Here is a 24,361-nt window from a genome sequence, read left to right as displayed (position 1 = left end):
AGAAAAAAGGAGGGAAGGGGAGAAAGAGAGAGACAGAGGCAGAAAGAGAGAGAGAGAGAGAGAGAAAGAGAGAGAGACAGAGAGACAGAGAGAGACAGAAAGAGGAGAGAGAAGGAAAAAGGGAGGGAGAGAGGAGGAGGAGGAAGAAGAAGAAGAAAAAGAAGGAGAGGAGAGATAGAGCAAGTTCTAAAGAGGGAAATGTTGGTTGGAGTGGGCAGGGGATAATGTGTTCTGTCCTGGTCATGTTGAGTTTGAGATGTAGTTTTTGTCCGGGTCCAGAAGGCCAAAAGGCAGTGGGTGACACGGGACCGTGTAGCTCAAGCTATTGGGCTATGAGCTCTGGGAAGTCCGGGTCCTGTGTACAGCCCTTGGTTTTTACTTCCTGCTGGCTCTATTGCCTCACTAAAGGCCATTTTGGACCACAGGAGCCCTCTCCTGACCCTCTCACGTGCTCCCGCTCTCCCTCTGGAAATTGCTTCTGTATACACTTATTTATTTGTGTTTTAGTCTCTGCCAGTGGAACACAAGTTCTTTGCTAACATTTTGGGCTGCTACTACCTGAGCCTGGCACATGCCTGACATGTAGTCACTTAACAAAAGCTCTCTGCTTTGGGTCTCCTTGGGCTGCTGCTGCTGGGGACTCTTGAATGGATGCTTCTCTAGGAGTAGCCGTGGGCCCAGAAGAAGAGCTTTCTCTCCCCCAGACCCTGCTCTCTACAAAGATCCGCTTCCCGAGGAAGGGGGAGAGGAAAACCAGGTCTTCGTGTTCACCTTGGCAGAGCATGGGGTGGGAGCTTAGAGCACATCCAAGGACTTCTGCCCAGGTGCAAGCTGGAGACTCATCTCCCAAAGGGAAGATGGGTTTGTATGTTGCTTGTTTGTTTTTTAATAAAATAATTTTTGCCTTGGAGATAGCTACAGTACTTTATATTCTGCTGCCGTGGTTACTCTTCGCCGTCTCTGAGTTCTGCTCCTTTTTTCCTAGGAAGAGAGCCCTCGGGAGCTGCGGTACCTTAACCCTTCCCTCCTCACTCCATCCCCAGCAAACCTGGTAATTAGTCTTTCCGAACTGAGCCTATGATAACAGCTCTCCTTGGAGTCAGAACTCTGCCAGGCTGGCAGGGCCGGCTGGAGCTCACGTTCGCGTGGCTCATCCCCTGAGAGCCCCGGTCTTCTCCATGTAATGACCTAAACTCCAAGGGAGATCCGACACACAGAGCGTGCTTAATCAGTGTTTCCTGGCCTGCAAACTCTCAGCAGCAACGAGAAAAGCTTTCATTGTGTCCCCCCGATATTCTGACCTTCCCACAATTGGTCCTTGGACGGAGCTCTAGAAATCAGCTTTTCCCCAAATGAAGCCCAGACTGGCACAGTGCTTGGCATATAGAACCTTTATTTAATTCACTTGTTGAAATCTCCACATATTTTTTGGGCAACATCAGGGGAAACATGAGCAGTTTCTCCATTGGTTCCCTTCACCTACTCTGGTCCAGGCTATTCCTGGAATATAAGACTATGACTTCCAATCTCTGTGGCTTGGCTTTGCCAGTCTCCCCTGCCTGGTATACCCTCCTCTTCATCTCTACTTTTTAGATTCCCTTTAAGACTCATCTTAAATCCTTCTGTCTGCAGGAGGCTTTTCCTGCCCGGCCCTCAGCCCTTCTTAGCTTACCCTTATATACTCTGTGTCAACTTTGTATGGAACCAGGTATTTCTATACTGTCATTCCCCCCCCCCCCATTAGAATATAAGCCCCTGTATGTAGGAGTGGGTTATGATTTTTTTTTTACTTTCTTTGCATTCTGGTGCTTTGCATACATTAAGCATTTAATAAATGCTTGAGGAGTGACTCACTTAAAGCCCTTGTTTACTTCCAGACTTAATATCAATGACAAGATGACAGGTTCTATGGGAAGCTTTTCTCTATCCCTGGCAATTGCTATCAGCCTCCCTCTCAAATGAGTGGTTTTACATATGTGTGTGTGTGTGTGTATCCATAATGTATATGTACACACACGTGTGTGTCTATTTGTATACATCTGTATGTATGTATAAGCACATACATACACCTATTGTGATAGAATGTAAGCTCCCTGAGGGGAAGCAAAGGTTCACTTTTGTTTTTATCCCCATTGCTTAGCATAGAGCCTCTTGCACATAGTAGGCACTTTTTAAGGGATGACCAATTGATCAACCGATCAGTATCTCTCTTATTTGAGAAAGCCATTCGTGGTCCCACCTGAGCCCTGTCCAGGGTCTGACTCGCTCCAATTGCAAAGTTTCTTGATCTTAAACCATCCCATTGACTTGACACTCCATTTTTTTGGGTTGTTGTTAAAAAGCCCATTTATTCTCAGTGTAGTCAGGAATGAGTGACCCAAAGCCTCTTCTCTGGCTTCCTTGGGATTCACTCCAGGGACTGAAGGAAAATATGTACAAGGTCATTTCTCTGTAAGCTACATTCTTTTTTTTTTTTTTTTAACTGGAGAATAAAACTGCTCTCTGCAAATCTCCTCATCTGGAAGGATGGGAAGAAATTGTTGAGTTTCTGTCTCAGTCTTCCTCCATTGACATTCATTTTACTACATCCTCTGGTCCAGGGCCATGGCCTTACTTCTGGAGAACTCACAGGGTCTCTCCCTAGGGACCAGCCAAAGTCTCCATTGGAAGCCATTGGTACCTACTAGAATCCCAGGGACGGTGCCTTGAGGAAATGCCCATGAATCGGGCTCCTGCTGTGGCCTCTTTATAACAGCAATATTATAGGGAGATTTGGGAAAGACTTTTGAAGAAGGCAACAGTCTGAGAGACGATAAATTAAAGGATTTCAAGCTCAGATTCGAGCTCATCTAGTTCAATCCTCTTTCTCAGAGAGAAGGAACTTGTCTATCAAATAATAGAACCAGGATCCAGTCCCAGATCCTTTGATTGGAAATCGAGACTGCTTTCTATGATACTTTGGGGACAACTTGAGCATAAACAACTGGAGAATAAGGACCTCTCTAGGCAAGGAGGGGGACGCTGGCACTACACCAGAATGAGGAGAGGTTTAGAATGAGGAGAAGGGCAACACGCCTCTCTGAGGGCCAACTGAAGGAACTTGGGATATTTAACTTTGAGAAGACAGAGGACATGAAAACCTCTCTTCTATGTCATATGGTAGAAGTTTTTTTTTCCGTTGACTTCAGAGTATGGAATGAGGAGCAAGGGTAGTGGGGGGATTGGAGTAGGGTTCAGAGTACCAGATTTAGGCTTGATATTTGTTCCCTTGAAATTCTCGACCTTTTGTTCTTCCATATGAATTTAGTTGTTATTTTTTCTAGATCATTAAAATAGTTTCTTGGGAGTCTGATTGGTATAGCACTAAATAAATAGATTAGTTTGGGGAGTATTGTCATCTTTATTATATTCTCTGGGCCTTTCCAAGAGCACTGAATGTCTTTCCAATTATTTAAATCTGACTATTTTTGTGGCAAGTGTTTGGTGATTTTTCCCATATAATTCCTGACTTTTCTTTGGTAGATGGATTCCCAAATACTTTATACTCTCAACATTTGTTTGGAATGGAATTTCTCTTTGTATCTCTTGCTGTTGCATTTTGTTGGTGATGTATAAAAATTAGGCTGGATATCTGGAGAAACTTCATGGAAAGCTGAGCTGTCCAAAAGTGGAATGAGTTATCTCAGGAACCAGCAGTCCTTGCCTCAATGGAGATTTTCAAGTGGAGGCTGGATGATCATTCGTTGGCAGTGTCTTAGGAAGGGTTCTGGGTTAAGTCTGTGTCAGATTACCTGGCAGCTGAGGTTCCTTCCAGCTCTGGGATTTTCCTCCCACCATCTGCTGAGGCACAGGCTGCCTGAGGTTTGTGGATTCATGGTGGACAGGGGTCAAGATGTACCCACTGGTGCTAATTGCTCTAAGGCTCAGGAACTTCAGGGCGGAGATGGCCAAGGTGAGGGTAGGGATTGGGATTTTTTGCTCCAAATCGATGGATCCCCAGATCTGAATCTGTATAGTTTTGTGGCCCTGGGGGATCTAGAGGGGACAACAGGGAGGCAGCAATGGGAGGCTGGTAGAGAAGGAATCAACAGTCATCCTCTCTCTGGGTCTTGCTCTATGAAGCTCCGATGTCATCGTAATCTTCACTAGGTGAATCTTCTGCACAACTGTCCCCTTTGACTGCTGAGGTAGGTGGTTCTGTTCAACCCAGAATACACAAATGGTAAACACACTTTACACTTTGAGACCACGGCATCCTCCAGTATATTAGATAAGACCCAGAGGATACAACTCCAGGAGTTCTTATCTCCAGTCCCTAACCACTTTTTGCTCAGTACATCTTCCTCCTTCCCTAGGGAATTCTGGGAGAATTATCTCTCTGATATGATGACTATTATGAATTCCAGACCTCAGGGATAACTCAAGCCCTTCCACCCCTCAGGAAAACCGTCACTGACACGGACATTGGGAAGGTCTGACTTTGTACCCCGAACCCAGAACAGGATCACAGATTTGGAACTGGGGAGCTCCAACTCCCTCATTTGATAGAGATGGAAATTAAGCTCCCCGGAGGAGAAGTGTCCTTAGAGACTATCTAATCCAATCCCCTCATGTTACTGATAAGGAAAATGAGACTTAAATAAGTTATGTTACTTAGCAACAGTCATGCAGGTAAATAAGCAACAGGTGCACCTTGCACACCTTTAAAAACTATATAAATAGTATTCTTGTTATTATTATTAAGATTCAACTAGAGGAAGGAGAAAAAAGGTGGATTTATATACATACACACATGTGTATACATACACATGCTTATTAACACACGCATAAATATATGTACAAAATATACTTGTATGCACACATATATGTACATACACATGCATGTACGTGTACATATCTTTCTCTACCTTGGGTTCATCCGTCCAAACCCTGGTCCCCATTTGCTTATGCATATTTCACTTTCTCGGTCTCCCCCTATTACCTGGACACCCAGAGGATTCCCCGGGAGGCTTCTGGGGTGCCTCAGAATTCTCATAGCACTCCCCAGAGGACGTGCTGGAGCTGTCCTCAGCTGCTGGTCCTGCAGAAACAACTCCAGAGTGGCTTCCTGCTGGAGAACCAGAAACAAGAGAAAATCTCTCTCAGCCTGGGACTTGGTCCTAGGGCATCTGGTCCTGCTTGGCTTGGGGTGGAGGAGGGGGAGAGGGAAAGGGGAGAGGGCGAGAGAAAGTTAGAATCATTGGGGGAGGGGAAGAGGCAGGTTCAGGTTCAGTAGAGGAAATCATTTCCTCTCGTTATGGCAATCCCCGAAGTCAAATTGGAAGGGATCCCAGAGACCATTTTGTCCAACTTGTGCCTTATCAAGAACCTTTGAAAGTGGTGCTTTAATGTATTCTGATGGAAGTGGAAATCTTCAACATAAAGAAGATCCAACTCACTTCCAGTTGATCAATGATGGACAGAGGTAGCTACACCCAGAGAAGAAACACTGGGAGGGGAATGTAAATTGTTAGCACTAATATCTGTCTGCCCAGGTTGCATGTACCTTCGGATTCTAATGTTTATTGTGCAACAAGAAAATGATATTCACACACATGTATTGTACCTAGACTATATTGTAACACATGTAAAATGTATGGTATTGCCTGTCGTCGGGGGGAGGGAATAGAGGGAGGGGGGATAATTTGGAAAAATGAATACAAGGGATAATATTATAAAATATATATATATATATATATATATAATAAAAAAAAAAAAAAGAAAGTGGTGCTTTAACTGAAGACCTCAAGGGATGGGGAACTTACCTCCTCACAAAGCAGCCCCCTGATTCTGTTTTGGGTCACTATTAGGAAGTCTTTCCTTATATTAAACATAAATCACATCCCTGCAACTTGGAAATGACCATTTCGAGGTTTTCCCTTTGGGGCCAAGGAGAATCAGCCTAATTCCTCTTTCATGTGACAGGTTTTTAAATACTTTGGACCACAGAATCATGGTTTTAGATCTGGAACAGACCTCAGAGGCCAGGTGGTCCAACCTCCTCATTTTCCAGATGGAGAAACTGAGTCTCAGAGAGATGCATTAACTCACAAAATCAAAGCTGGAAGGGTCCCTACATGTCATCTGGTTTAACTGTTACATCTTCCAGATGAGGAAACTGATGTTCAGAGGAAGTGAAATGACTTGGCCAGGTCTCACAGATCTTAAGTAGAAGAGTCGGGATTTGAATTCAGATCCTCCCGACACGAGGGCCACTGCTTTAACCACTGTAACCACTGCCTTTTGTGAAAACGCTGCCCTGTCCTGCCTCTGAGACCTTGATTCTCCAGATTAGTACCCCACTCCCTAAGTTTTTCACTAACAAGGGGTATAATGCCCAGAGTGCTGTGGGAGATCCAAGTCTCAGACACTTTCTACCCAAGCAGCTCTGTCTGCTTCAATTTTCTCATCTGCAAAACAGGGTTAACTGTTAGAAACTTCCTGCCAGGGTATCTCAGTATCGAATGAGATCATAGTGATAAAGTTCTTTGCAAATCTTACAACATTATATAAATGTGTGTATTATTGTTAGATGTCACGATGTTCTGGCTACTCTCCTCATTGTTACAGGGACACAAATCTGGCTGGTTGTGCTAGAGGGAAAGTCTAAGAAAGAAACTGGCATCCCCTGTGGAAAACGGACATTGCCTAGCTCCCACAGACTGTCAGGGGTTGGCAAGCCTCCTGCCCCTTGATTCAGGTAGAAGCTGGACTTGCTGCAGTCACAGGAACCTTTTAGCTCTACACATTTAGAGATTTGTGATTCTCAGGACAGGTTCAGGCTTCCTCTCAATCAGATTGTTTTAAGCATAAGTAAGAATACTTTTATTTAGTTTTTATTTCATTTTAATTTACTTTCAGTTCAAAATTCTCTCTCCTCTTCTCCTTTCCTACTTATTGAGAAGGCAAAAAAGGCATTATAAATATGTATAATCAAATAAAATAAATCACTTGGTTATGTCCAAAAGAAAGAAGAAAGAAAGGTAGGAAGGAAGAAGAAAAAGAGAAAGAAAGAAAAGAAAGAAAGAAAGAAAGAAAGAAAGAAAGAAAGAAAGAAAGAAAGAAAGAAAGAAAGAAAGAAAGAAAGAAAGAAAGAAAGAAAGAAAGAAAGGAAGGAAGGAAGGAAGGAAGGAAGGAAGAAAGAAAGAAAGAAAGAAAGAAAGAAAGAAAGAAAGAAAGAAAGAAAGAAAGAAAGAAAGAAAGAAAGAAGAAAGAAGAAAGAAAGAAAGGGAGGGAAGGAGGGAGGGAGGAGGAAGGAAGGAAGGAAGGAGGAAGGAAGAAAAGAAAGAAAGAAAGAAGGAAGAAAGAAAAGAAAGAAAGGAAGAAAGAAGAAAGAAAGAAAGAAAGAAAAAGAAAGAGAAGAAAGAAAGAAAGAAAGAAAGAAGAAAGAAAGAAGAAAGAAAGAAAGAAAGAAAGAAAGAAAGAAAGAAAGGAAAGAAAGAAGAAAGAAAAGAAAGAAAGAAAAGAAAGAAAGAAAGAAAGAAAGAAAAGAAAGAAGAGAAGGAAGGAAGGAAGGAAGAAGGAAGGAAGGAAGGAAGGAAGGAAGGAAGGAAGGAAGGAGGAAGGAAGGAAGGAAGGAGAGAAAGAAAGGAGGGAGGAGGAGGGAGACAGGGAGGAAAGAAGGAAGAAAGAAAAGAAAAAGTTTGTTTTAATCTGCCCTCTGAAGCCGTCAGCTCTATTTGGAGGTGGATAAGCATGTTTTCATCATGAAGCCTTTGGAACTGTAGTCAAAGCAGACACTTTTTAAAAATTAAAACTTTATTCATATCTCTCTCTTTTTAAAAATCAAAGTCACATCTTATCTTTCCCATGAGAACTGTTTCTTCTTCCTATTCCCCCTGTGAACCTTCTCTTGTAATAAACACCCCCACCCCCCTGGAAAAAAAAGTCAAGCAAAACTAACTCATAGGATTACCAAGTATTTTTAGATATGCACCATTCTGTATCCATAGACCCCCGCACCCCACCACTGCTCCCTCCACCCCAGGATAAGCTCACCAAGAAGTTTGGGATACTGCTCCAGAAGTATTGCTCTCTGAAGAAAAGTCTGGGAAGTTTGCTGGAGGCAGCTTGCTGATGGGACTATTGCAGTAGTCTTCCCCAGAAGATGTACTAGAGTCGCTGTTGTGTCTCAGGTAATTCTGAGGAGCCGGGACAGGGGCATCTACAATCCAAGGGGGAGGATTAGACCAGAGAAGAAATAGCAGGAAGCCTTCAGTGAGACCCTGAGAAGAACTTCCTTTCTGCAACTCCTAGAATCTGGAGGTGGAAAAAACCTTGAAGATTATCTAATTTACTCTCCCAGTCCATTTTACAGAAGGGAAAGCAAAGAGCAGAAAAATAGCTAATAACTCACACGTCTTCTTTTTTTCTTTTTCTTTTGGTTGGAATAAAGGGGTCTCCCCCGGATTAGCTTACTAGACAGAGTGGCCCGGGTCCCAGCCAGCTCCAGGTTGGGAGGCTGCTCCAGAAGGTGGTTCCTCTCCGAAGAAAACCCAGGAAAACTGAACCGAGGCAGCCTGCTGGTGGGACTATTGCAGTAACCTTCCCCAGAAGATGTACTAGAGTCGCTGTTCTGCCTCAGGAAACTCTGAGGAGCTGGGGCAGGGGCATCTGCAACACAAGGGCAAGATTTGGGGGTTAGACTAGAGAGGAAGGAGAACTTTTCTGAGAAAAGCAAAAAAAAAAAAAAAAAAAAGTAGTCGCTCAGATCAATAAGCATTTTAACAAGATTTCAGTTTAATCTAAAATAAATAAATAGATTTCTAGGATTTGATGCTAGAAGGGAACTTAAAGATCAACTCTCCTCCCACTTAACATTTGGGAAACTGAGGCCCAGAGAGAAAATCAATAATAACATTGATATATGTTTAATTTATCAATTTGATAGATCAATACGTCTTTATAATGCTTTAAGGCTTACAGAAAGGCAAGCCACGGGTTCCTACCGCCCAGAGAAGCAAAGCAATTTGCTTAAAGTCGCTTGCTTAGCTGGTTGGTTGCCATCCTTCATTCTCCAAGGAGACCAGTCTGACATCACCACGCTAGAGTTTGAGTTAGAGCGGGTCTGACGCTGATCAGATCAGTGTGGGCCAGGACACAGGGGGGACCCAATGAGCGTCGGGGCTTCTCTAATTTTGCCCATTTCGTGGCTCCTTTGGGCTCACTGGGCCCTGCTTGGCTCATGGAGCCCGGCCCCTTCTCTGACGAGGGCACACGCTGGGGGCCCCCAGCGTCTCCCAATTATCCTCAGTTCTCCAGGGGGACTTGGAGAGTGTTCTTGTATGGCTTTTTCTTAGCACTCGTGGGCGTGTTTAGAGTCACACGGATTATAAGGGGCAAACCAAGGCCTTTTGGGACCCAACCCAAAGCTCTTTCCACTCCTTTAGCCGGCCTCTGCTCGCGGGGCTTGTGAAACGGGCTGGGGAGGGAAGCTGGGAGGCCCCCGAGTCCCCCCACCCCTATCTGTGTGTCCCCATAGAAAGGTTCCTCTCTCACCCTCCTGCAGCGGGGGCATCTTAAACTTGCTCTGCTGGGCCATGTCCTCAGTCACGCGGTACTTCTGGGAGTCTGCAAGCAGAATCCGTGATGGGGAGGAAGAGGGGAAGGGCCGGGGGTACAGAGATCTCAGGGCGTGGGGGGCCATGACCCCAACATCTAGTGATGTTGGGATGGGAAGAGCCCCAGAGATGCCGCAGAACACACTTGGAGTCGGGGACAGAGTTTGAATCCTCCCTTCCTCTACCAGTCTAGGCAAGTCACTTCTCCTTTTCTTTTATTTTTTTTTTTCTGTTTTTCTTTTTCTTTTTCTTTTTTTTTTTTTTTTGAGGCTGGGGTTAAGTGACTTGCCCAGGGTCACACAGCTAGGAAGTGTTAAGTGTCTGAGACCAGATTTGAACTTGGGTCCTCCTGAATTCAAGGCTGGTGCTCCTATCCACTGCGCCACCTAGCTGTCCCCAGGTCACTTCTCCTTTCCTGGAAACTAGGATCTGTGCCCTGATCACCCCTGACACAGCCCCTCCCCTTCACAGCTGGCTAAAGCCCCTACCCCAATCATAGTATAGATGTGTATTTAAATGGAGGCTAAAGTAAGCTGAGAGTCTTAAGGTTGGGGCGACGGGGAAAGGAATACTGGGGTGGAGATGTGGAAGCAGGGGCAGTCCGGGGGGAGGGGGAGATGCCCTTGCTGAGGACCTCTCCAAATTTGTCCCAGGACCTTAGAGCATTTAGCACCCATGCACCTACTCCTCTCCGATCAAAAGCAAAAAAGATTTCTCCCATTTCACAGAGGGGATCAATGAGGCAGAGTATCTAAAGTCCCATTTCCTGACCCGGTGCCCTTTCTGGAACCAGGCAGGAGATACTCACTATAGAAGGTGGAGAGGGGCATTGGGGGCTGGCTGTGGAAGTCATAGTGCTCGTAGTCAGAGTCGGAGTCAGAGTCCCTCGAGGGTGGGGGTCCCGCCTGCAGGGAGAGCTTGGGTGCTAGGAAGAAAACAACAATCAGAAAAGGAAAATCGGGGAGGGACGTGGACACCTGCCTCAGAACCGGTGTCTGATTCAATGGCGTGCTGTGAGCCTGGCGCTGCGCTGGTCACTGGGGGGGGCCAGACAAGAAAGAGAAAGGGAAGCCCCGAGAAGGCGGCACGCCACTGGTGACATGGTAGGGAGGGGTAGGATTGGAACTCAAAGGACAAAGGTTCAAATCCAGCTCCCTTCCCTCCTCTCTGTGGGCTAACCCGTGTGTGCCATGGCTTCCCCGAGCATAAAAAGAGGGAGGGAATCCCACAGGGAGAGTGGGAAGGCGGAAAGGTTGGAGGGGGCAGGGAATCACGGCCCAGAGCTGGGAGGGTCCTCGGAAGAACTGAGCCTCCTCTTATACATGAGAGAACTGGGGCTTGGAGAGAACAGACACCTTGGAGCCAGAGGCAGGATTGGAATCCAGCTCTTTCCATTGTACCGTGAAGGAGAAGGGAGTAGGGAGTGGAAAGTGGGAGGATTGGGAGCTGTTGGGAAGGGGAGCTGATTGGCTGGTCTATTCTGAGTGGTGGAAATGTCACAAGCGCACTAGCTGAGCAGCACAGGGGTTATTTGCTCTGGAGACTGCCCTTTCAGGCCATGAGATTAATGCTGCACTGATTTCTGGTCCTCCCTGGCTGCAGGAGGGGCTGCTGTCTGGGGAACTGCTGCCCCTTCCTCATCCTGCCTCCCCCTCCCCGAGCTCCAGCCCACCGGCCGCCCACACCTCGACGCCAAGGCGGGACGCTTGTACCTTCTTCTTTGGGGACGGTGACAGAGACCTCATGGTAGCTGTTGTTTCCTCCGAGGGTGGCGGTGGATGTCCGGTGGTTGTGATTTTCCATGACTGGGAGGGCTGGTGGCCGGGAGGCACAGAAGCAGTGGAAAGAGTTGGGGGTTAGGAGGCCGAAGGCCTGGCCTCTGCTCCTGGCTCCATCCCTCCCAGCGGACTTTGGCAAGACACTTTTGCCTCTGGGGTGTTAGTTTGCCCAAGCTCTCGATCTCTCCCCTCCCAGGAGAGCTTTCCCCTGGGGACCGCTTCTCCTTTTCACGCCTAAGATCAGGGTGCTGTGGACGCTTACCATATGTTCCTTTGGCCTTTTTATAGACGAAAACCAGAGCGATGAGTGACCCCAAGAGGAGGAGTCCCAGGATGATGCAGAGGATGAGGAGGGCCCGCTCTCGAAGCTCCTGCTTCTGCGCCTCGAGCGGCACAAAGGCTGCTAGGAGCAAGAGGCCCCCAGTGAGTGGGAAGAGCATGCAGGACCCCAGACCCGTGTTAGTCACATTTTAAGAGCTCACATGGGATCCCCTTGTGGAGACGAATAAGTGAGGATTCCAGGAGAAGACACTGAGCTGGGGTACCCCCGGCCAGTCACAGCGTACCCAGGAGGAGCTCCGAGTGGGAAGCACGCCCCGTATCCCCGGCCAGCCCCAGGAAATCGGGGTTCCCTCCTTGGGAGACTCACCCGTTGTGGGTGCCGGAGGTCTTGAGGAGGTCTTGGGAATCAGCGAGCTGTTGGAAATGGGAGACTCTGGAAGAGAGGGCAAAGAAAAGCATTCCGATTACCAAACGGGTCCTTGGAGGAGGGCTGGGAAATATGGCCGAGGCCCTGGGTGTGTTGCAGAGGGGATGAGGGCCGGTGTGGTCTGGGAGCCAGTCCCACAGAAGGGGTACTGCCTTGTCCCCTCCCTTCCTGCCCAGGCCCACTGCTATAAGGGACTGCTGAGCTGCAATGGTGGTTCCGTGGCCGATGTTCCACCTGTCGTTGGTGCCTTTGGCACTGGGAGGGGTGACCTAGAGGATGCTGGGTATTCCATGAGAAGGACACAAACCCAGGCCATCCCATCCCCTGAGGGCCAGCCAGAGTACAGAGGGGCTCCTGGCAGGTGAAGGGCAGAGGAATGAATTTCCCATCCCAGTGACCCCCCCAGGCCATTAACAGGTCACTGAAGGCCTCCTGTCTGCATGGGCAGAGGGAGGACTCTGGCCAAGGAACCAAGGGCCTGAAACGCTGCTCTTGTGCCCACAATGCCCTCGCCCAAAGGTCCCAGCTGATGTTCCTGATGCCCACCGAGTCCCTCTGGACTTATTTTGGATGGACTTCTGTGGGCACATGCTGACTGTCCTTGCAGAACGCAGGCTTCTTGAGGGCAGCCATTGTCTCCCTTCTCTCTTTGCACCCCCAAAGCTTAGCACAATGTCTGGTGCTTAGTAGCCCCAATTTGTTGAGTGAAAGTGGATTTGAATGCACCCTATGGAGGAAGAGTATGGCGTCACAGGAACCTGAGGGCACAGCGGAGAGATGGGCAAAAAGACAGACCTGAACAAACCACACCGGCGTCCTCCTTGTGCCCGCAGTCGTGGCTTCTCTGGGCAGGGCACTCCCACAGGGACAACTCACTCCCTGAGCAGTTCACCTCATCCAGGTGGATGTGCTCTTTGCCCTTCTGGAAGTATGAGCCCTGCAGGGCCTGGATAGCCCAGCCGCACTCCAGCTGCTTGCACACAACATTGGCGTCCCGCAGGTCCCAGTCATCATCACACACGGTGCCCCAGGAGCCTTCGTCCTTTAGCTCTACCTGACCGGCGCAACGATCACCTCCACCTACCAGCCGCACAGCAAGGACTTCTGCAAGGGAAACCAAGGCAGGGAGAGAGGATGGAAAGGAAAGCATAGAGGAAGGAAGGAAAGAAGGAATGAAGGAGAAAGGGAGGGAGAGAGGGAAAGAGGGAGGGAAGGAAGGAGGGAAGACAAAGGAAGGAGAGGTTCAGGGAAGGAATGAAAGAGGGAATGAAGGAGGGAAGGAAGAAAGGAAGGGAAAAGGGAGGAAAGAGGAAGGGAAAGAAGGAGTGAAGGGAAGGGAAGTAAAGGGATAAGGGGAGGAAGGAATGAAGGGTGGAAGGAAGAAAGGAAAAGAAAAGAAAGAAAGAGAGGAGGAGGAGAAGATAGAAAAGAGAGAGATGACCTATCTTCCTTCCTCCCCTTCTATCTCCCCTCCTCCCTTCCCTTCCCATCCCTTTTTGAGCCCCTCCTGAGGAGGGCCCTGATTCCCAAGGTCTGGTACACAGGGAGCCTGTCATGGTTTGGGAGCCCCAGAGGCTCCTCCGTCTCCAGGGGGATGTGCCCAGTCAGGATTGGGGACTTTCCTTACCTTCACAGCTGACCCTGGCAGACCTCCCACTGCGGCAGGCAGAGGTCTGTAGCTGGCAGGTCCCCCAGTTTCCCTGGTCACAGAGCACAGGCAGAGGGGACTGCCACGTGTCATTGAGGGCCACAGTCCTGTTCTTGGATGGGAGGTGCTCTGATCTCCCTGGACCCGGAGGACTGGCGGAGGCCATTGGCCCCGTCCCCACACAGCCCAGCTCCCTGCAGACAGCCAGGCTGGCTCGCTTGTCCCAGAAGTCCTCACAGGCAGGCTGCCAGGACCCTGCGACCTTGACCTGCACCGTCCCACTGCAGGGATCAGTCCTATTCACCAGCCGGACGGGCTTCTTTCCTAGAAGGAGCAGAGTGGGAGTTACCTGAGCTCAGTGACTGGCCTAAGAACAGACTCCTGAGGGCCAGTGCTGGGGGCTCATGGGGAGAGGGTCCAGGCTCCTTCTAAATGCAGCGTGGCGTCCAGTCGAGGCACTGGTCTGCAGAGTGCCCGGCATGTTGGCTTGGAAATCCAAGCACCCGAATTCAGTTTCCAGCCCCGTCACTCACTCCCTCTGTGACTTGGAACTCCCCCTGTCGTAACCTCATCTTTCTCATTTGTAAACCGATGTAGATGATTTTGATAACCCCGAAGGTCGTTTCCAGATCTAAATCTCAGGTTCTGTGATCTGCTGAACTGTATAAATCCAGGGGAGTTGACATCGGGTCATGTAAATTCTTCTCAGCAGGCCCAGGACCGAGGGTAATCATGCTGTCCTCCTCCTGGCAGGGACAGGAGGATTCTGGGTGCAACATGACTCTTAGGCTTTTGAGACATGGCCAATGAGGGGATTTATTTGGCATATTTGTTCCTAGAGTTTTGTTTTTCTTTCCTTTTTTTTATCAGTGAAGGAAGGGAAAAAACAGATTTTGGTTCATCAAAACAAACAAACAAACAAATGAAATTTCAATTTAAAAAGTTACTGAAAAAGATGTGAGTATTTAAGTAGATTACAAGTTCAAAATAAACATGGCAGCCAAAAAAAGCCAGGGCTGCCTTAGGAGAGTGACATCTCCAGACAGCCTGATGTGACAGGGCCGCTGGATTCCTCCCCTCCTCAGACTAAATCTGGTCTTTCGTTCCAGATACCACATTTTGGGAAGGCTATTGACAAATGATGGAGTCCAAAATGATGGGGAGCCTTGACATCAGGCCATTGGAGGATTAGCCTAGACAAGGAAGACTTAGGGGAATGTGATCACTTTTTTGAAGTTTTTGGAAAGATGTGAGATGTGGAAGGATCTAACTTGTCCTCAGCCTCTGAGGGCAGAGCCAGGAGAATGGGTATTTTTGGTGTGGTGATTTCTTCATTAGATTGTAAGTTCCCTATCAGCAAAGATCTTTCTTATTCCCATTTATACTCCCAGTGCTTTGCACTTAATAATTCTTCCTTGACTTTTGGAGAACGGGTGGACAGGGACACAGGGACAGATCTTGGTCCCACATAAGAAAATCTTTCCCAACAATTAGAATAATCCAAAGTGGATCATGCTGTCCATGCCCCAGTGGGTGATGGGTTCTCAGTCAATGGGATTTCTTTGAGGAAAGGCTGGAAAATCATGTGTCAGGGACGCCAGAGAGAGGATCTCTGTTCAGGTGCAGGCTAAACTAGCTGGCCAAGTTTGGAGATTCTGGGATTTGGGGACTAGTTGTGTAATCTTGGGCCAGTCACTCAATTTCTCCATCTGTAAAACAGATGGCTTGGTCCCATGCCTTTATAATCCTTTCCAGTTTTGACATTTTGTGACTTTATAGAAATTCAAAAGCAGCCAACATGTAGGGAGGTGGGCATGAAGTGGGAGACATTGAGCTAGGAATGAGGCAGGAGTGGAAAATGGAAAGTAGTGGTGGGTCTGGGCCTGGAACATGAAGGGACGGGACCAAAGTCGTCCTTTTCAAAGCCGGCCTCATGGAATGGTGCTTGGGGTGCCCCCTAGATCACATGTATGAGCCCCTCCCCAAAATGAGCAGGTGAGGAGTTATCCTTGGCCCTCAATTCACTCCTGAAGGAATGGATGAAAAAGATCTACCTCCCACCCGCATGATTTCCTGCCTCCTGAACGAAAATGTCACAGAGATGGCCCTTCTGCTCCTCCAGCAGTTATCAAATGAAGCATGAATGGTGGGGATGGGGAGAAGTCTGTTTCAAGAAGCCAGTCTCTGGTGAGAGCAGGATACGAAGCCATCCGAGACGATGATCACCTGCCAGGCCTGGGTCTCCTTACGTCCCTTTCTTTGTTTTCTGGCTAAGAAGTGGCTTTCCACACACTCTGATCCCTCCATTACCCAGGATTAGTGAAGTAGTCAAAGCTGGTCTTTAGCGCCCTATAACCTACCTTTCAGCCCCTTCCTGAGCCCAGTCTGCTCTTATATAGAAAGCTCTCTGATAGAAGCTCCGACTCCAAGCATTCACTGGCTCCCCAGGCCCTGAGACAGATTGGTAGAGCGAACCCGAAGGAGCCTTCTTGGTGCTCCTCAAATCATCCGCCCCCTGGTCCTCCCTCCCACCCCACTGGCCGGGCTCTCACCGATGTCCAATGTCGAGTTTCCCCTGCTGTGGCCATTGTCCAGCTTTTCAGACGAGGTCGGAGAGGTCAAGGAGATCTGGCCTGTAAACAAACACAGACGCCGAGAAAGGTAAGTGGAGAAAATAGAATGTTATTGTGCCATCAGAAATGACAAAGGGAAGAGTTTCAGAGGAAGCTTCATAGAGTTCTATAAAGGGATGCAGAAAACTCAAAAAGAAATACTGAAATCTCCATCCATTAGCTTTATCCTGGCCAAAGGCAGAGGAAATGCAGACCGGACTCTTACATAAGCCCCTGACTCACAAGAAGTCCAAGGAAAATAAAGAACCTTAGGTGTGTGAAAGGAAGCATGGAGAGAGAGAGAGAGAGAGAGAGAGAGAGAGAGAGAGAGAGAGAGAGAGAGAGAGAGAGAGAGAGAAAGACAAAGAGAGAGAGAGACAGAAGGAGAGAGAGGGAGAGAGGAGACAGAGAGAGAGAGAGAGAGAAAGAGACAGAGAGAGACAGAGACAGAGACAGAGAGACAAAGAGACAGACAGAGAGAGAGAGAGAGAGAGACAGAGAGAGACAGAGATAGAAAGAGAGAGAGAGACAGAGAGACAAAGAGACAGAGAGAGAGAGAGAGAGAGAGAGAGAGAGAGAGAGAGAGAGAGAGAGAGAGAGAGGGAGAGAGAGAGAGAAAGAGACAGAGAGAGAGAGAGAGAGACAGAGAGACAAAGAGACAGAGAGAGAGAGAGAGAGAGAGAGAGAGAGAGAGAGAGAGAGAGAAAGAGAGAGAGACAGAGACAGAGAGACACAAAAAAGAGAGACAGACAGAGACAGAGAAAGGGAGGAGACAGAGAGAGAGAGAAAGTGAATAAGTGGTGAGATAGGGGTGGAGCCATTTGATGAAGCCATTCTTGCTGTTCTTGGGCATGTAATGGAAGGATGTGGACTAGGTACATCACAGTTTGGGAGCGTCAGAGCTAGTTCACAGAACCTTAACTCCAGAATTGAAAGAGAACTTGAGTTCTGTCTAGGTCAATCTTCTCATGTTACAGAAAAGTAAACAGAGGCCCAGAAAAAGCAAAGAATATATTACAAGCGCAGACTTAGCACTGGAAGGTCTGACCCTTTCATTTCTCAGAGGAGGAAACAAGTGCGGAATGCTTAAATGACCTTTCTAAGATCGCCGCTAGTAGAGATCTAAGGTGAGATTGGAACTCTGAGCCTCTGCCCTGGGAAGGGGTTCTTTCCAAAGTAGCCCATGTGGCCGGAACCAAGAGGTGGCCAGCCCGGGAGGAGCCTCCAGCGGAATATTTCAGAGTTCTTCTCTTGGCCGTGTTCTATGACTTTTTTGTCTATGACTTGGATGAAGGCGTCTCTGGCAAACTTACAGAATCTGCAGATTTCATAAAGCTGAGTCTTAGCTAATGCTACAGATAACAGCCAAGCTCCCAGAAGGTCTGGTTGTCTAGATGAAATTAAATCAAATAAGATCAAACTGAGTAGGGATAATGGAAAGTCTTACATGAGTTCAAACAAGATTAGAGTTTAAGTACAAGATGGGAAAACTGTGGCAAGGCAGCCCTGCCAGTGAAAAAGATCTGGGAATCTTAGTGGACTGCACACTCAACATGAGTTAGCATCATGATACTGCAGCCAAAAAATAAAAAGATCCATAAATGAAGCTAATGATTCTTTGCCTTCAGAGAGCCCTGACCTGGGGAGGTGACAGTTCAGCTGTCTTCTCTTCAATGAAACATTTGGTGTATTGGGTTGATTTCTGGGTGTCATATTTTAGGAAGAGCATTTATTTAGCACCTACTATATGCCAAACAAGTGGAAGCTGAAGAACATCTGAGAGGGAAACTAGGATAGTGAAGGACCTTGAAATCCTGCCCTCAGCATCTGTTGGAGAAACTGGGAATGTGTAGTCTGGAGAAAAGAGGACTCTGGGAAAACAGGAGAGTTAGCTGTCTCTCCATTGTCTGACTCAGTTTCCTCATCTATAATAACTTTTTTTAAAGTAGAAAATGTTTCAATTTATATTCAGACTCAATCACTTTGTTCTTTGAGTAGGGATAGGATTTTCCATCATAAATCCTTAGGACTTTGTGTGGATGGTTGTACTACTGAGAATAACATAGAAACTACTTTTTTTTTTTTTTTTTTTTTTTGGCTGAGACGATTGGGGTTAAGTGACTCGCCCAGGGTCACACAGCTGGGAAGTGTTAAATGTCTGAGATTTGAACTCAGATCCTCCTGACTTCAGGGCTGATGCTCTATGCACTGAGCCACCCAGCTGCCCCATTCCTGAGAATAACAGAGCCCTTGACATCCCAGAACGTAGCTATGTAATAACTTTTTAATCCCTTGGGGTCTTTTCTAAATCTATGTCGTCCATTCTAAGAGCGCGCAGCCAAACCCTGGTTCCCTGGATACTCTGGGAAGCAGGGAGAGGTTTGTCCTGGGCTGGGCGGGCTGGGTGCTTGGGCTTGTGGAAGCAAGAAGGGGGAATGAGTCGCCCAGCTCTGGCGGCTCTAGCTCCCCCTCAGCCTCTCCCCGCTCCCCTTCCACTAAAATCAGTCACGTCCTACAGCAGCATGTGTGCCACATCTTCGCCTCAACCCCTCCCCTAACGATTCTTCCTCCACAAGCCACTGACTCACATTAACACGCTCCCCCTCAGTCCTCCCAGACTTCACATGTCCCCTCAAGACATAACAGCACTTAACACACATTAATGCACACACACACACACACACACACACACACACACACACACACCCTCCTGTACACGGCCGGGGACTGCTCCATCAGCCTGCCAAAGAGCCATTGCAATGCTAACCATCAGCCCGATAGAGTCCTGGGTCGGCCGGCTGGCCTCCTGGAGGCAAAACAAACTCAGCATTCGGAGCACAGAGCTCTCTGGGGCTAATGTGATATTCAAGGGAGAATTCTGATTGCTCTATTTTCTGAGCCTCAGAATCTCGGTTCCCACAGCAACGGGCCCCACTGCACCAACGTGGCGTTGCAGCCTTCTGGTCCTCATGAAACCAGAGCAGGATGCTTGCCTGCAGTGTGTCTGGGTGTGGTAGAGGGGTGACCCATGTAAATGTGTTCTGTGTATGTTAGCATGTGTGTCCATGTGTGTAGCATGTAAGGTGTTTGTGTGCGTGTGCATGTCTAGCATGTGTATCCGGGAGTACTAATATGTATAAATGGTGTGTGTGTGTGTGTGTGTGTGTGTGTGTGTGTGTGTGCGTGTGTGTGTGTGTACTGTGTTTGTGTCAGGGGAGGAACGTAAATATCTGGATGGATATGTACTGATGTACATGCATGAAATTATGTGTGAATGTCTGTGGTAAGTGTGGGTTAGTAATTTAACCAGTCAACAACTATGTATTAAGTGCTTTGGGTGTTTAAAAGTTTTTATAATTATTGAATGCTAATAATTCTGTGTGTTTTTTATGAATTTAAAATATTTAACCCAAAATTTTGACCCCCAAATCTTTTAACCCCCCCAAAACTCAATGGGGTCACAAAGAGTCAGATCCGATCCAAACAACTGGGTCACCACAACGTGCACCGGCCACTGTTCCAAGTGTTGGCCCCTGCTCTCAAGGTACTTACAGTCTAATGAAGGGGACAATGTACACACAAGTTACATTCAGAGGCAGCCTCCGAGGGGAGGGGTCGGTGTGGGCAGGGGAGCCCAAAAAGTCACCTCTGCCAGTGGGGTGTGAACTGAGGCAGGTGTAAAAAAGGGCATTGTCCCAGGGATGGAGGAGAGCCAGGAAAGGAAGGCAAGGATTCCCTGAAGGGCATGTCCTGTGTGAGGATCAATGCAAGGGACAGCTAAGTGGCGCAGTGGAGAGAGCACCAGCCTTGAATTCAGGAGGACCTGAGTTCAAATCTGGTCTCAGACACTTAACACTTCCTAGCTGTGTGACCCTGGGCAAGTCACTTAACCCCAGCCTCAGAAAAGGAAAAAAAAAAAAAAGATCAATACATAGACCTGTAACTGAAGTGGATAATAAATGCAGAGGGTACAGTATAAAAATTTTAGCAAGGTAGAAAGGGTTACAAAAAACTTTCAGTGTTTTTTTTACATTGTATTTTACTCTGGAAGTAATAGGGAGCCACTGAGTTTATTGAGGAGGGAAAAGTGACATAGTCAGATCTTTATTTGAAGAAAATCACTTTGGCAGCTGAATAGAGGAAAGGGTGGAATGGGAGAAACTTGAGGCAGGGATCCCTTAAGAGGTTAGTGTGATGATTCTGCTATGACTGAGTAACTAGAATGGGAGTTCAGGGCAATCCTGTAGCTACTGAAATTTCAATAAAGCACTGATTTGTCAGGGGAGTATTGTGGTCTAGACAATTAGGTGGATTTATCTGTTTTACAGTTGGGTGCGTTGATTGCTTGAGTAACTAAACCCCAAGTGTAGTCATTGATGGTCTGATGTCACCACGGAAGGGCTTCCCTGCTGGAATGCCGCAGGGACCTAAGCGTGACCTTGTTCCATTGATCATTTTTATCAGTGACTTGGGTAAAGGCCCAAATGACCCACTTATTGAATTTGTAGCTGACACAAGGCCAGAGGGCATGGTTATCACATGAGAGAACCAGGATACAAAATGGTCTGGGCAGGCTGGCGTGTTGGGCTAAATCGAATGGGTGAAATTTCAAAGGGAGACATCTAAAGTCATAGACAGGGTTCCAAAAAATCAAATTTGCAAGTACCAGATGGGGGAAGGTCTAGTTAGAAAATAGTTCCTGGGGGTTTCGGGAGGCCGCCAGATCAATGACTCAATAGTGTGACATGGCAGTCAATAATAGCTGATGTGATCATGGATTCCATTCAGAGCAGCTTCCAGGAGGAAGATACTGTGATTGAGCCCCTGTCTTCCCACAGTGTTACCTTTTGTTTTTGACAGAAAATAGGGGAAATTTTGGTGACTCACTTGTGCCTGGAGGATATGAGATCTGTGAATAGGAGGAAAGCATCCTAGCCAGGTTCTTTTGCTAGTAATAGCTGTCCACCCAAACAGACGGCACAGTGGATGGGAGCTCAGAGCTCCCAGGTTCTCTTCCTGCCTCGATAATCCAGGGAGAAAAGAGATCTCCCAAGGAAATCCCTAAATCCAATCTATAACAATCACTTAAGTAATGCTTTCCTAGTACCTTGGATAACTCCTCCAGATGAACGTCATACCCAGAATGAGACACTATGGTAGGAGGGAAGAAATATAGGATTGGGGGCGCAGAGCTTTTGGGTCAGAATCCTGGTTCTGCTGTTTGTTATGACTTCTGGGTCCCCGGCTTCCTTCTATATAAAATGGGACATGGAGTACATGAGCTTTGAGATCCTTTCTGGCTGAGAAGTTATCATTGTGGACAAGTTCCTTCCCTTGTCTGTACTTTAGTTTCCTGTTCTGTAAATGAAGGGTCTACACTCGACAGTCCATAGTCACTGAATTGGACATATTGGTCTCCCCAGTATGTGCCTAATACTGTGCAGAATGTACATTCGTGGAATTGGAGATGGGCAGGGCTGGCTGGCTGAAAGATCCTAAAGTTTAGACCCAAAGATGAGTAGAGGAAACTTCAAGATCATTCATCCAAACCTCTTATTTGATAAAGGTAAATTATTTGATAAAATATAGTGAGTAAGTAGCAGAATGAGGATTTGAACTCGTTTCTTCTAATTGAATATCTAAGGTCTATTTTAAGGTGGAAAGTGGATAATTTTGATTGTTTTGTTGATTATTTCAAATTAAAATTTTCTAATGTAAATAAAAAATCTATACAGTCAAGAATAGAAGGAATTTAGGACACATAAAAAAAAATTATAGGCAATCTCTCAGATAGGATGTGATTGGGTTGGAATCTTGATGTGCTGTAGAAAATGATGAGTTGGTTGATTTAGAAAAACATGGGAGAAAATTGGAATTATGAAGGAAGATGCTCTCCACCTTCAAGGAAACAGATGACAAGCAGAAATAAGCAGAGAGTAATCTTACATATATTATGTATATATATATATGTATATATTTTATAGATGTGTGTGTATACCCAAACTTAATTATAGCCTTCTTTGGCAGGAAGCAGGAGAGGAAGAAAAGATACAAAGTAAAAAGTACACAGCAGAGAAAAAATAAAACCTATACGGAAGGAAAGAAAAGCCGGATAACACTGAACATAATGTATAGTATTTATCATATAGGTTTTCTTGAAATGGAAATTTATTTCTCTATAGTGAATTCTCTCCCATTTTGTCACGTGCATGGAAATTTTTTTCTTTTTTATTTGTTTAAAATAAATTTTAAAATTTAAAACAAAAATAAAAACCTGAGGTCTACTCATTGTACCATACTGCCCTAAGGTGCAAAGTCCTAATTTTAAAAAGGAGGAAATTGAGGCTGAGAGGGAAAGGGACTCTTTCAAGGTCACACGGTAAATTTGCATGTGTGGTTTTCTGAAAAAAAAAATCTATTTGGTTAAAGAAGGATGTGGTACATGTCATTTGATTCAGACTGCTACACACATTTGCAGAAAGCAAAGATGTTTCTCTGTGCATCTCTTCCTCATGGGAGGTTCTTAATAAGTGTTTGGGATGTACTGCACAGCTGCATTTGAGGCTCCCTATTAGCTTATGATATTCTGTGTTCCAATTTCTAAGACCCCTTTGAGCTCTGTATTTTGGTTCTAAGCCCTTTCTTGTTCAGGTATTCCATGTTCTAAGATCCCTCCCAGATTTCACGTTCTATATTTGAAAGTCCCTCTCATTCTATGCCCAAAGTTCCATCCTCTGGTTCTAACACAGGTTTTAAGAGTCCTTTCAGCTCTGAATTTCTATGTTCCAGTGTCTTTCCCAGGGCTCACTCTCTGTTCTAAGGTTCTCCTACCTCTGATATTCATGTTCTAAATCCTCCCCCATTCTAGCATATTAAATTCTGTGTTCTAAGCTCCTTTCTAGCTCTGATATTCTCTGTTCTAAGGGGTTTCCTAGTTCCAGCCTTCTAGGTTTTAATGTTCCTCCAAATCTCCCATTTTTGCTCTAAGCTTCTTTCTATTCTATGTTCTTTGTTCTAAGTTCATTACCAGCTCTGCAATTTTCTCTTTTAAGGTGTTTCCTAGCTACAGCCTTCTATGTTTTAAGGTTCCCCACAAACTCACATTTTTTGTTCTAAGCTTCTTTCTATTCCATGTTCTATGTTGTAAGCTTCATTCTCCCCCCCCCCCCGCCCCGAGGCCATTGGGGTTAAGTGACTTGCCCAGGGTCACATAGCTAGGAAGTGTTGAGTGTCTGAGGCCAGATTTGAACTCAGGTCCTCCTGACTTCAGGGCTGGTGCTCTAACCAGTGTACCTGTTTTATGCTTCTCTGCCAGCTCTGGCATTCTCTGTTCTGTGTTCTTAGGATCCCTTCTCCTTGGGCTTCAGCAGGCCACATTCTGGTCCTTACCTCCCCTCTCCTCCCTTCCTCCTCTCTCCTCAGCTCTGAGATGTCCTGCCTCTCCACCTGCTTCAATGTGAATCTTGGCTCACGAAGGCAGGGCTGTCTCCGTCCTCCCTGCTGCCTGCATTGATGGGGATGAGGGCAGTTCCTAACAATACCCATGCTTCCTGAGGTTTGGGTGGAGCCCCGAGGGGCAGTCACATGCCTGATTTCCCCAGTCTGGACCCAAAGAGCCAGATGGCTCCAGAATATGGTCCAGCAGACAGCTCAAGGCTCCTCCAAGCAGGTGCCTGTACCACAAGTGGCCAAATAACTCCCTCTGATTCCAATTTTAATCCCTTAGTGTCAGAAAATCCCCATGCTTCTCAAGCTCAAAATATTTTTAGAAGCAGAAAGGAAGAAAAATAATTAGACTCTCAAAGTGGGGGTGGGGGTAAGAAAAGTTGCTAATAAGTTGCTTATTTCTCCCACCTCTGACACATGGGGAACCCAAAGGAGACCGCTGGGTTCTGATGCTCAGTTTGCTAATCCAGAGATAAACCAGGGCCACTGATTACTGACAAACCAGAACAATCTCCACCATTTCTTCCAGGGCCACTGATTTCTGACAAACCAGAACAATCTCCACCGTT

At 46.7% G+C, this 24,361-nt stretch overlaps 1 protein-coding gene across 3 annotated transcripts in view; it reads right to left on the bottom strand.

The window, feature by feature from the left end:
- Positions 1 to 1,381: 1,381 nt before the first annotated feature.
- CD6 (CD6 molecule) overlaps positions 1,382 to 24,361 on the bottom strand; it is a 44,836-nt gene continuing 21,856 nt past the window's right edge. Inside the window, exons 2-13 of one of the 3 annotated variants that reach the window (XM_074272886.1) lie at positions 16,287 to 16,367; positions 13,714 to 14,058; positions 12,882 to 13,190; positions 12,027 to 12,092; positions 11,640 to 11,780; positions 11,312 to 11,413; positions 10,408 to 10,524; positions 9,538 to 9,609; positions 8,458 to 8,652; positions 8,038 to 8,203; positions 4,982 to 5,110; positions 1,382 to 4,197 (exon numbers count right to left, since the gene is read on the bottom strand). In XM_074272886.1, coding sequence (XP_074128987.1) covers positions 5,068 to 5,110; positions 8,038 to 8,203; positions 8,458 to 8,652; positions 9,538 to 9,609; positions 10,408 to 10,524; positions 11,312 to 11,413; positions 11,640 to 11,780; positions 12,027 to 12,092; positions 12,882 to 13,190; positions 13,714 to 14,058; positions 16,287 to 16,367 — 1,637 coding nt within the window. In that variant the 3' untranslated portion in view covers positions 1,382 to 4,197; positions 4,982 to 5,067. The remainder of the gene's footprint in view (positions 4,198 to 4,981; positions 5,111 to 8,037; positions 8,204 to 8,457; positions 8,653 to 9,537; positions 9,610 to 10,407; positions 10,525 to 11,311; positions 11,414 to 11,639; positions 11,781 to 12,026; positions 12,093 to 12,881; positions 13,191 to 13,713; positions 14,059 to 16,286; positions 16,368 to 24,361) is intronic. The other 2 variants (XM_074272888.1, XM_074272887.1) reach the window with 2 other exon arrangements.

Source organism: Sminthopsis crassicaudata, chromosome 6, assembly GCF_048593235.1.
Source record: "Sminthopsis crassicaudata isolate SCR6 chromosome 6, ASM4859323v1, whole genome shotgun sequence".
Classification (NCBI taxonomy): domain Eukaryota; kingdom Metazoa; phylum Chordata; class Mammalia; order Dasyuromorphia; family Dasyuridae; genus Sminthopsis; species Sminthopsis crassicaudata.
Note: the sequence above shows the minus strand (reverse complement) of the source record. Positions and strands in the feature narration are given on the sequence as shown.